At 39.4% G+C, this 12,775-nt stretch overlaps 1 protein-coding gene across 1 annotated transcript; it reads left to right on the top strand.

Annotated features, from left to right (window-relative positions):
* Positions 1–2,772: 2,772 nt before the first annotated feature.
* On the top strand, positions 2,773–11,617 carry LOC311338277 (uncharacterized protein; the record flags this gene model as incomplete). Its single annotated transcript, XM_084463502.1, has 7 exons — positions 2,773–2,787; positions 3,281–3,539; positions 3,970–4,058; positions 10,208–10,354; positions 10,590–10,691; positions 11,201–11,310; positions 11,482–11,617. 7 exons carry the CDS (start codon positions 2,773–2,775, stop codon positions 11,615–11,617), a joined length of 858 nt encoding a protein of 285 aa, XP_084319628.1.
* Positions 11,618–12,775: the final 1,158 nt, after the last annotated feature.

Below are 12,775 nucleotides of genomic sequence, written 5' to 3'. Positions count from 1 at the left end.
CACAAATATTCCAAAAATAAAATAGTACAATTCTATCCATGATTTACATTCCAATTTTAGCATAATACGGAAGTTTACTCTGTAGAAAATGCCCACTGACGGGTCTTCTTGTTGGCATAATCACTGATGAGGTCCTTAAAGTCCAATGCTCTTGCCAATTTGCTTTCAATGGAGAGAAGAGCAAGACTGTTCCATCTATCATGGCACATGGTGGACCTCAAGTCGTTTTTAACCAGTTTCATCTCGCTGACGTATTGCCGCCTGTCCATCCAGATAAAAAAAGTCTCACCGTAAGCAAGGTGTGTCCTATTTCATCCTTACTGACCGTCAGAGGCGGTGCTTCAAGCACTGGATGATCCATCTCGCGCATGCGCAGGTCGATTGTTAATACCAAGTCACCTGTGACCCCTGATGACCCCAGGACAGAGGATCTGTTCCTTTTCATCTTCGCTTCGCAGGTATCTATGTATCACCGCGCTAGCTAAAGCTGATATTATTTTGATCTCGTTCGTTGCTGGGGGCCTTGCGACGTCTTGTCGGAGCTGTGAGCTGCACGCTCTCCAAAGGCCGCAACGGACCCGCCGAGAGGTTTGGATTACCGTGGCACGCATCATCCTCGGCTGGATACGTTTACTTTGTGTTTTCTTACTACATATCGTGTTGGAATCAGCTGTTGGTATTGCATGCGCTTGCCTAAGTGTTGGATATCGGGGTATCGGATATCGCCCGCTTTGTGTACTAGCAACTACCCTTAACGGGTGAAGGCAGTGCTTTCGCTCCCGCTCCAGGACCAGGACCAGGACCAGGACCAGGACCAGGCTACAAACCAGGGGGGACGGAGCCTTTGCTGCAGCAGCTCCCAGACTCTGGAGCTGCCTCCCCCTACACATCCGGGCAGCCCAGTCTCTTAATATTTTTAAATCCCAGTTAAAGACCCACCATTTTTCACTGGCCTACGATTAGTGTTTCCTTTTTTCAAGTGCCAGCCAATAGTGTCCCCTAGTTACCTTTTAACATTTTTTTTTTGCTTTATTTTAACTCCTAAAGTCATTGTCTTTTAACCCTTCCTTTTCTTTTCTTTTCTTTCTTTTTTGCCTTAGGTCATTTTCTATGTGTATTTGCACTTAAGCACTTTCTGTGAAGCACTTTGGTTGCGGCTCAGCCGTATGTAAATGTGCTATATAAATAAAATTTGACTACAAGCTATATTTTTTACATGATATATCCAGGGCCGCTGCTAAGCTTTTTTTTTTACCCCCCCCCCAACACACACACACACACACACAGTAATATATAAAGACATATATAAATAATATATAATATAAGTAATATAAATAAGTAACATATAAAACTTTCTTAACAGCAGCATTACAATATAATAACTGCAGGCTCCAAATATGAAAGAAAATAATTATGCATGTGAATAAGGTATAAAAGGAAGTCATCAAAACAAACACACATACAACTTTTTTTCACACACCCAAAAACTACCTCAAAGTGTCCCTACACTATGCAGAACTCCTGTTGGATAGTGTGCCATACTAAATTGCGTGTGCATTCTCAGGAGCTGCAGGAGGCTTTACAAAGGTGCACGATGACTTTTCCTGCAAAATCGCTAATCAAGTCATCATAAGACACCCTATGTGCCACTTAAGCGTTCTGGTCCCATTGTTGACCGTAGATAAGTTTTAATGAGTTTCAGTTTAGAAAAACTGCGCTGAGAAAGGATGCTCCGCCTCCGATGCGAAAAGACAGAGCTTTGAAGGCTGTACCGTTTCAGGTTACAGCCTTAGCAACCTTAATTTTGGGGGCCCCCGCCAGGTGCTTGGGGCCCTACGCACTCTGCGTATGGGGAGCGGCGGTCCTGGATATATCTGGATATATATACAAACTTCAAAGATTAAAGTTAGGGTATGCAATTTGGAGAAACCAGCTGGAGTAAGCTATATTTATGATTTGGTAGAGCATTTGATTAATGAATGCTGTCAGGATGAAGAGGATTTCAACAAAAATGCTTCTTAAATAAATTGCCAACCCTATCTTTAAATATGTCACCTTGTCTTTGTTACAATTTGTTTAACATTTTGCTTACACCAAAAAATATGGAAAAGTTTCAAAGAATGAATGGAGTCGACTACAAAATGTGAGTACAAATAACCTGACGATCTTAGTTCTTTAAATCAAACTTCCAATGGTAACAATTAACCATGGAAAACATTGGCTTGTGTAGTTACTCCTAGGTTCTTCACAAGGTCAAACAATAGATTAAGACTGAATTGACTGTGGAAATTAGGCCAATGGATTTCCTGAATGCATGCTACAAATAAATTAATTGAATTATCATTTCTTCCATCACCAATTCAGCCATCAATACAGCCAGTATTTCAATACAAGGCTTTAAAGAGATTATGTAGAGATATCTTTGCATAATCTCTTTAAAGCCTTGTATTGAAATACTGGCTGTAGGTCCCAGTTTTGGTTTACACATGGGTGGATTAATGGCTGACTTGGTGATGGAAGAAATGATAATTCAATTAATATAGATAGATACTCTCACCTGGAACGGCTCAAAGGTGTAATATTCGCCAGCATTTAATGAAAGCGTTCAAAAGTCTGCAAGAATTTACATGAATTTGCTTCACATGAAATGATGTTTATGTTGGGGGCGGGTTGTTGAATGAATAGAAGATAAGACATGTCATGCAGACGGCCATTGCACTGGAAACACGTCCAAGGATCAGAAATAAATAACGAGCTGATGGTTGAGGCGCGATGCCAACAACAAAGGTGGGTCCAGAACATTTCCTAAACACAGAAGGTTTTTATGCAAAAATTTTAAGTAGATTTATATACATATTTAAACTTGAGTGTTATGTCAACATCATTGCATTCTTTGTTTTAACAAAAACATTTAACAAAATAACTTTGGTTAGATGAGCCACTAAAGTGTTTTTATGTTACAGAATGTGGAAGACCATACTTCCCTTCTTAAGCCTTTCAGGTTAGATGTGTGTGTGTGTGTGTGTGTGTGTGTGTGTGTGTGTGTGTGTGTGTGTGTGTGTGTGTGTGTGTGTGTGTGTGTGTGTGTGTGTGTGTGTGTGTGTGTGTGTGTGTGTGTGTAATATGACAAGTTGGTGAGACGGCCATTTACAAGTAAAATGTCCGGTAGAGCATGACATTAACACTGTCAGGGTTAGTGGTTTGATTCCCACTAGCGGTACCTATGCTGAGATTGTATTGTAATACATATACGTAAGTAAGTATTTGTTTTTGGGGTCAGGGACCCCATGCGTCTCCCATCACCAAACTCTACCACCACGTGGATCAGAAGATGAGCTGGACTGATGCTCAGCGATACTGTAGGGAGCGGTTTGATGACCTGGCAACCATAGACAACCTGGAAGAACTAGAGCAGCTGCAAGAGTCCAGAAAAGGGTCTGATTATGACACTGACACCACATGGATCGGACTTCATGATGACCTCACCAGATGGCAGTGGTCCGACGGCAACCAAGACTACAAAATGGGCCAACACTATGGCAATTGGGCGCCGATTGAACCAAACAACATGGGTTCCAAACAGAACTGTACAATCATTATGTATACAGGGAAGTGGAATGATCAGGACTGCAACAGTCGATACAATGCAGTCTGCTTGAATGGTGAGCTGGACTTATATTTGTTAAATACAATAGGGTGTGTTTGCTCTAGGTTTTACCTCAGCCCGTTTCCAATCAACATTAAAAAAACATGTTTTATTTCTGTAAATTTCATTATATATATAATTAAGAGTCTTAGAGTTTCAGCAGTTGTAGTAAAACATGATTAAAGACCAACATTGAGATTGAACATAATGACATTAAGGTATTTAGGGCCCCTTATCCCTGTTTAATTAAAGAAAAACGATAGGGATATAGTTATTCTGATATAATATCCAATGTTTCTCCTCTCGTTCTCTTTCTGTTTTAGCTGAAGGCGACTACGTCTATGTCCAAGAAACAATGACCTGGTACAAGGCGAGGGAATACTGCCAGTCTGAACACACGGAGTTGGCCAGTGTGAGAGACGCGACTGAGAACGGCAGAATCTTTGCCGTGATGGAATCGAACGCATGGATTGGGCTCCACAGAACTCGTGGTCCTTCTGGTCTGACGGGAGCAGAGCTACTTACTTTAATTGGAAAACAGGCCAGCCAAACAACTATGGAGGCCTTCAACAACACGTTGCCATGCATTTTAATGACGCAAGTTACAACAATTTTAATCGTGAAGATTTGCATTACATCGCCTGCCAGGAACGGCAGAAACAACGCTCAACCTTTAAGTTAAAGATCAGCTCTGAAGCCGACATGACAGATCCAGATGTTCAACGCCAGTTTTTTTTTCAGTAGGCTATATAACACGTGCGGAGCGTCTCTAAGCTTTACATCTAATCGATACGCCGCCCAAGAGATTCTGACCTAAAATGGCGGAGTCCGAGTTTTATATCAGGTGAGAGTAGACTTCTTCTATGGTTTTCTCACTTCCTCTGTGTGTCCGTTGCTGCCCCTAGTGTAAATGTTTTGTAACTTTGTTAAATGTGCTCAGTACTGCCCTCTGAGGTTATGTGAGAGTATTACTGCTTAATTTGTCAAATGTGTTCAGTGCTGCCCTCTGGCGATTGTGAGGGGAAATTACCTCTAAACTATGCTCGGTGCTACTGGATATGGCTATGTGAGAGTATTACAGTAAAAATGTATCACTAGGGAATATTACAATTAAAATATGTCACAGCCCTAAAGTTAAATTATTTTAACCCACATCCCCATGTCAAACTAATCCCGTCCGAATAGGGTTTTATTCTTCATCTATTCTTTATTCTTCATCTGTTAATGCATACGCCTACTAACTTTAAGTTAGTTAAAGTAAATCTAAAATAACATAAACAACCTCTATATAGGCCTATGTTTTTGCTGCTTAACTCATATACATAATATATGAGTACATTTTCTCATGGCAAGTTAAAAAAATGTGAAAATATCTTATGTCTCTAAAATATCCTATAGGTCAGTCTTTCTCAAACTGTGGTTAGCGTAGGCTTGCATGAAGTTCATAGCCACTCGGCAAAAGAGTTCACAGATTGTAAATAAAAGAAATGCATATCGTGAGGCTCATTTAACAAAGTCTATGAAATGACCGAAAGGCTTTTGAGACCTTCCAAAGTTAGTTTGAGTCCCTAGAGCACTTTTCATTGCGTGCAATCAACCAAACACAAGTAACGTGCAAATGAAACATGCACAGACGTGTTGTGGAGGAGCATATTCCGTTTAAAACAGGCATATGCTAGGGTGTGCAAACAGTTTGTTAGTAAACCGAATGTGGCCTTTTTCGGTTTATTTCATTCAGAATAAGGTGTTTACAAGACACACGCATATTAAGAATATTCCCAATAAACTGTTTATTGGCTGCATGAAAACGTAGTGAATGACAGCCATTGATAATGGGCCTTCTCAAAATTAGAATTGTCAGAAACTTCAGTGCCATGCATATTAAATGCTATAGTGATTGTGCCTCTATCAGCTTTAAACTTGACGATATGGCCTAATATTTCAGTGTTAGCATACCCTCAGAGCAAAGGCTCTACAAATGTTTACTAAGTTGTAAGAACAATTGTTCCCCACCACAATTTTATGGTGTATCATATTTTATGTAAGTAAGTCTACATTCTGGGTAACTAGTTCGACTTGGTCTTGCATAAGCTGCCGGGTTATTTAAATATTGTTCTGTATCATCAGAGCTCAAAGACCTCTTTGGCCACTTCTGTACCCATAAACAAATGTTCTCTTATTGTCCTCATGTGATTAGGGAACCACATGTAGTGGCCTTATATCTGATGCATGGATCTTTGCCTTTCTCTTCCTTTTACCTTAGGATTTGACCAATGGGATGGCAGTGTAAGATCTGCAGGTCTTTGTCTGCTACAAAAGGGAATCTGCTAAAGCATTACCGACTACAGCATGCAACATTTAGTCGTGGTCAATCCCAGCCATGTTAACATGACGGTTGTCCTTGCACATTTAAAACGCCGACTGCACTTCGAACCCATTTGTCCAGATACCATGCAGCTAAAGAAAGTCTACAGTCGGAATTATCTCGACTTTTAAGTGTTTCGTATGTGATGTTAGTTGTTGTACAGAGAAGGACTACTTTCAGCATATTGGAAATCATCTAAAAATCCACAAAACTGTGTTTTGTGTATTTGAAGGATGTGACTTTAGGACAAATATATACAATACATTCCTGAAACATAAAAGCAGAAAACACAAATCATATTCCTTGAGTAATTTCAGACAAGATGTGTATGAGAGTCAAGATGGTCAGACTGTTGATCCTTATGATTTACCAGAGACCAGTGTGTTAAGTTTAATTTGTTGGCGTCTCTATTCTTTAGTGGTATTGCATTTAGAGTGTTACTCGTGCGCACGCAGCCAGCAGGTTCGTGTGCGCGTGCCGCGGGAGTTGACCGCCGGTGTGGCGAAGTGTTATGTCTATGCTGTTGAGAGCGGATATAAATGGTTGTTACCAAAGTTGACTGCGGACTATTATTGTAGCACAGTGATGATGAGGGCACTAGTTTAAATTTTTATCAGGAAAGTGAATCAGACTTAGTTATTCAAAGAATTGGCTTACTTCTACTAAAGCTAGAGGCCATCTATAATGCCTCAGGGAAGTGTGTTGATGTGTTGGTTGAAGACCTTCAGTTCATTTCATCTTCAGCATCTGTTGCTGTTGTTCGAAACATTATTGATTCAACATTGATGTCTAATCAATGTGTTGTTGACCAGACCATCTTAACTGCCTTGGCAGAACAGCTGTGTAACTTGCATCCTATTAGTACAGCACTTGGAGAAGGTGGTCCACTCTGTTCAGCGTTTAAGAGAAGAAGGTATTTTAAGGAGCAGTTCCAGTGTGTTGGTAGTGTTGAATATATTCTTGATTCGCACAAGAACAAGACCTTTCAATATGTGCCTATTCTTGAGACTTTGCAGCAAGTCTTGAAGAATAAAGACATTGCAGAGGAAATCTTATCCAGAAAGTCAAACAGTACTCAATATATTAAGTTCATTTTTTATGGCAAATTTTTCAAGCAGAATGACTTCAATGCTGGAGATGAAACGCGTCTCTCTATAATCCTTTATGTGGATGATTTTGAGGTTTGTAACCCACTTGGAACTTCGAGAAAGAAACATAAAATAACAGCTGTTTATTGGGTTTTGGGAAATTTGCCATCCAAGTTGCAATCTGTATTAACATCAATACACCTAGCTTTACTTTGTAAAGCTGTTGATGTCAAACAGTTTCAATACAGAACAATTTTGGAACCACTATTGAAAGATCTCGCCACTCTTGAACATGAGGGGATTTTCATTTCCAGTGTTGGAAAAAATATCAGGGGGACTGTGCACTGTGTTGTGGCTGACAATCTCGGTGCACATTCTATCAGTGGACTAGTGGAGAGTTTCACAGGGCTGTACATCTGTAGATTTTGTCTTGGACATTCTTCAGAATACCAAACACATGAAGTGCGGACTGGGGTGTTTCCACCTCGGACAAAAACTGACCATAGTTTGCATGTGCAAACTGTGAGAGAAAATCCAGATTTACTGCATAGTTTTGGTGTTAAGCGCCTGTGTCCATTGACTGATAAATTGAATCATTTCCACTTTGTCTCTGGATATCCACCAGATGTACTACATGACCTTTTTGAAGGCATAGTACCAAGGAAATTAGCATTGTGTTTTCAGATTTTTACCAAGAAAAAGTACTTTAATTTGGCTGAACTCAATGACTTCATCAGACGTTTTCCCTTTAAGGGCTCAGACAAAGCCAACTGCCCTCAAGCAATTCCTCAAAATTACGTTAAGCGCAGAACTATAGGAGGAAATGCTCATGAAAACTGGGCCTTAATCAGGTTCTTGCCTCTCATTGTTGGTTCGCGGGTACCTGAGGGTGATTCTGCCTGGCAGGTTCTTCTGACTTTAAAAGACATAGTTGAATTGGTGGTTACCCCTGTTCATACAGTTGAAACTATTGCGTACCTCGACTCTAAAATATCTGAACATCGTGAACAATTCTTAGCTGCTTTTCCTGAAACTAAACTGACACCCAAACACCATTTTTTGGAACACTACCCTGCCATGATTGAAGGTTATGGGCCTCTGGTTGGTGTATGGACTATGAGATTTGAGGTGAAACACAGCTTTTTTAAGCAGGTTGTTAGACACACTAACAATTTCAAAAATGTGTTGTTGACCCTTGCTACTAGACATCAGCTGATGATGGCATACCACTCTTGTACAGATGTTGTAAAACAGCCACTGTGTGTCACAAAAATATCTGATGTATCTTTAGATGTGTTGCATTCAGACATACAGGAAGCTCTAAAAGAAACATCCCCACTTCTATCTACTGTGCAGTTAGCCAACACTATCACCTACTATGGAACAAGGTACACTGTTGGGATGATTTTGTCGTATGGCTCTACTGGTGGGTTACCAGACTTTGCTGAGATTCTTCAGATAGCCATACTGGACAACTCTGTAACATTTTTTTGTGAAGTTACTTGCTGCCTGGTATGAAGAGCATCTTAGATCTTTTCAGCTTGAGGACACTGGGAAATTGTGTATTGTGGAGCAGCAGAAACTTGGTGATGTGTACCCTTTGGCAGCCTAAATTGTGGGAGGAAAACGCTTGGTTACACTCAAACGTCACATCTGTTGTTAATTTAATGTGATTGAAATGGATTATATTAACCAATACATCTACATTATTTCAAGACAGAATACAGATATAATTTTAACCATATTTTCTTTGAGTTTATTAATTATTATTTATTCTTGTCACATACAGGCTCTTTATCACATAAATCTCTAACATGTAAACTTTTGTCTATTCACTTTTGTCAGGCTGGCAAAGATGGAGGCAAAGCTCCGAGTAGTAATTGAGGACCAAATTGAGAAGTTGCGCCTTCCATCAGGGATCCCATCCACTGTGGAGGAACTGCAAACTGTTGTGAAGGAGACCTTTGGAATACCTGTCGAGTTCAGTCTCCAGTATTTGGATTTTGAAGGAGTTTGAAGATTTCTTTACCCTCCATAAAAGTGACCAAATCAAACACAAAGACACCATAAAGGTTGTTAAGGCTGCCCCGATTCTTCTTGAGCTGTTTCCAGTTGACGATCATTTGGACAGTTCCTTTGGTCAACAATCAACTGACTGTGAGTCTAGATCTGATGCAGAGTCAGTTGCATTAAGTACAGAGTCATCTGTTGGATCGGTATCCTCACAGGCGTCTACTGTTATCCTGCCCAAGAAAAGTTCCACAGAGCGATGCCAACCATGGCCAAAGCAGTTCCCTGTTCCACAGTTTGCATATGAAACTGAGATGTGCCTTGAAAGAGCAGCTGAAGAGCATCAAAAGAATGGAACTCTTCTGAATACTTCAAAGGTTAAGGCAAACATACTTGAAAAACTGTCTGAAACTATGTATACATATACAGCGTATCCATCAGGTGCACAGATCAGTGACGTTGCTAGTGCACTTTGCACAAAGTATCCATTTCTCAAGGAACCAGGCTCATTCTAAGGTTTCTATGGCTGGCAACAAAGCTTAAAGTACAAGATGGGAAATTACCGCACTAAACTCAGAGGCTTCGGAGTTCCTGAAGTGATGTGCAATGCACTCAAACGCAAAAGCCCTGCTGACCAGAAGTCTGCAAAGAGTGAAAGAGAGAAAAGCAGAAGTTAACTACCTCCCTCCTTACCCGGCAGGAGAGAATGAAGAAAGTCAAGAACAAGAAAGGATTCAGCTACTTACTGAAGTAACAAAAAGGGACAACAGCAAAGTGATAAAAGAAAAAATGGGAAAAACATTTGCACACAGAAGAAATGAAATTGTCAACCAATCACCCAGCATTGAGGACATCAATTCCAGATGGCCTGCTCTATTTGATGCATCTCAAGTGAGTTACAAATGCATGCTAATTAGAAACATTCATTATCCATTGTGAAGGACTGCAGTGGTGGTTTTAGCGTATTTGATACAAAATGTGTTATGTTACTTTTTTCCTAAGTAATATTTTCAAATTCCAGAACCACTATTTGTTTTTTTCCTGCTTTTAATTTTTTTTGTAAAAGTATCATCTACATTAGTTTCTTTTAATTTTCAGATCCAGGATGAGTTTTGCAGAATCACAATGGTGCATCTTGAGCCAAAGTTCATGGCCAAGCTGGAGGAATACACTCTGAAGCTTGTGAATCTCTTCCAAGCCAAAAGTGGAACCATGGGGTTGAGGTTGCAGGCCATCCTACTCAAGGTATCCTTCAATGAGTTATGTTAGCTAATATTTTATTAAAGGAATGGGTTGGAATATCATTTGCATATTACTTAAATTTACAAGAAGCGAAATTACGCTCATTTGAGCGAAGGAGCGGCCGAGTGAACAGCAATCTGAGCGGGGGGCAGGATATTCACACCGCTCAGTTCCGATCACTAACTCTTGTCAGTGGATGTTTTTTACCCTTGAATAATGTTTATTTTTGTCATTTCAGGCTCCAACCAATCCTAACACTAACGTGACCAGAGCTGTTGTCCTCCGATGTTTGGTGGTGTACCTTGGGGAATCTTTAGATCATCTCCTTAAAGAGTATGATGTAAGTTGAAGTACATATTAAAATGTGATGAAGGTCGCACTGTCTACCCTGTATAAACTGTATTTCTCACAATCATTCTTGGCAGGCTACTGATGTTTGCATATTTGCACTTCTACATTCATGTCTATATAGAGATTAAATACTCGTCAAGTGCCAGGGAGAAACACATTGTAGCAATGGATCGATTTAATTTAAAAAAAACAGTAATTTACAAATATTTAACTGTAACTCATTAGTTCAGACTAATCTTTGCTGACGTTGAATTATTTGGATATGTTGGTGAGCTGACTGTCCTATTTACATAACTTTGCAAGAACATATGTTTTACAATTACATTATCACTTTCTAAAACACTGATACATTGTACATGGGTTATATAGTGTGCAGCAGCTATAACAATCCCAGGTTTTCTTTTCAAAAGAGTTAGAGCAGCAAATTGGGAGATGTATAATTAGGACCTAATCCTTTTTCTGAACAGTCTGAAATAGACAACGTTCTTGCTGTTTCAGGATGCTGACGGAGACAGTGTGTCACAGGACCTTGCTGTGCAACAAATTAAAATCTACACCAAGACTAACGCATCAGAAGGTCCAGACGAAGTTGGTATCGTGGCATCACTGTTCTGACTACTCTGGGTCATTTTTCAAGGGCTTGCTCCACCAAACGCGGAGCTTCACTCCAAAACGTAAAAACATAAAGTATTTGAAGGTAACATAACAATTCAGTTATGTTATCTCGAGGAGGAGTTTCTGGAAGACTTGGAATGTGTATTTGAGCTCCTTGGGGTGAGCCAAATTCACTGCATACGTCAACCCAAGGAGCTCAAATACACATTCCAAGTCTTCCAGAAACTCCTCCTCGAGCTGGACTCTTCGAAGCTGTCCCCAAAAGTGAACAGCCTCAAGAACAAACTGCTAACTAACTAATAGAACAGAATTGTTATGTTACCTTCAAATACTTTTTGTTTTTACGTTTTGGAGTGAAGCTCCACGTTTGGTACTACATTTTGGAGTCATTCTGTACACACGCGTGGGTCATCTCGCCCTCATGCCGCCCTCGCTGTTCAGCCCTCCTGTTCGTACTCCTCCCTCCATCCTGTTCCTCACCTTTTTACCTCCACCTGTGTGTGTGTGTGTGTGTGTGTGTGACACCGTGTTTGTGTGTGTGTGCATGTTTGTGTGCGTGTCAAGAAATGAGTCACCTTTGTAAAATTTATGTCAATCTGTATGATTTTTGCAGTGAGGTTAAATGTACCTGCCTTAGGTGTCTTAAGTTATGAAGTTACTCCAGCAACACGTTTTTTGAGTTTATTTTCATGCATGGTTGACATAACTCAAGTAAACTTTGACATTATAAGAAGCTAGGGTTAGCTATGATATTGAGTTGTTTGGAAGGCGTTAGACAATGTACTGAAATATAATTTAATATAATTGATATCATTTAATGAATGCAAATAACCTTTATCCAGACAGTCTTTATCAACTTTCACCAGATAATTAGTAGATATAAATCATTTTGGCCCAAATAGTTAGTAAATATGAGTTAGGTTGGCTCAGATATGTAGTAAATATAAATAACCTTTGCCCAAATAATTAGTAAATATGAATTATGTTGGCCCAGATATGTAGTAAATATTAATTCATTTTGCCCAAATAGTTAGTAAATATGAATTAGGTTGGCCCGGATATGTAGTAAATATAGATAACTTTTGACCAAATAGTTAGTGAATATGAATTAGGTTGGCTCAGATATGTAGTAAATATAGATAACTTTTGACCAAATAATTAGTAAATATGAGTTAGGTTGGCTCAGATATATAGTAAATATTAATTAATTTTGCATAGATAATTAGTAAATGTAAATCAGTTTTCCTTGTGATATTAATTTGGATTTACTAAATAGTTTTGGGCTTTTATTAATTTTATTGTGTAAATTTAGTTGACTTATTCAATGAATTTTAATCAAAGTTGTAGTATTAAAATCTATTCAATTATATCATGTCACTTTGTTGCCACAATTTCTTTAAGTAACTGTTGGTCACATTTTTTATAGTGTGCCGCTTGTTGTAAAACTAAGCTAATAAG

This window comes from Micromesistius poutassou (genome assembly GCF_964030765.1).
Source record: "Micromesistius poutassou genome assembly, chromosome: 2".
Classification (NCBI taxonomy): domain Eukaryota; kingdom Metazoa; phylum Chordata; class Actinopteri; order Gadiformes; family Gadidae; genus Micromesistius; species Micromesistius poutassou.
The sequence above is the reverse complement of the archived record's forward strand: the minus strand, read 5'-3'. Positions and strand labels throughout refer to the sequence as shown.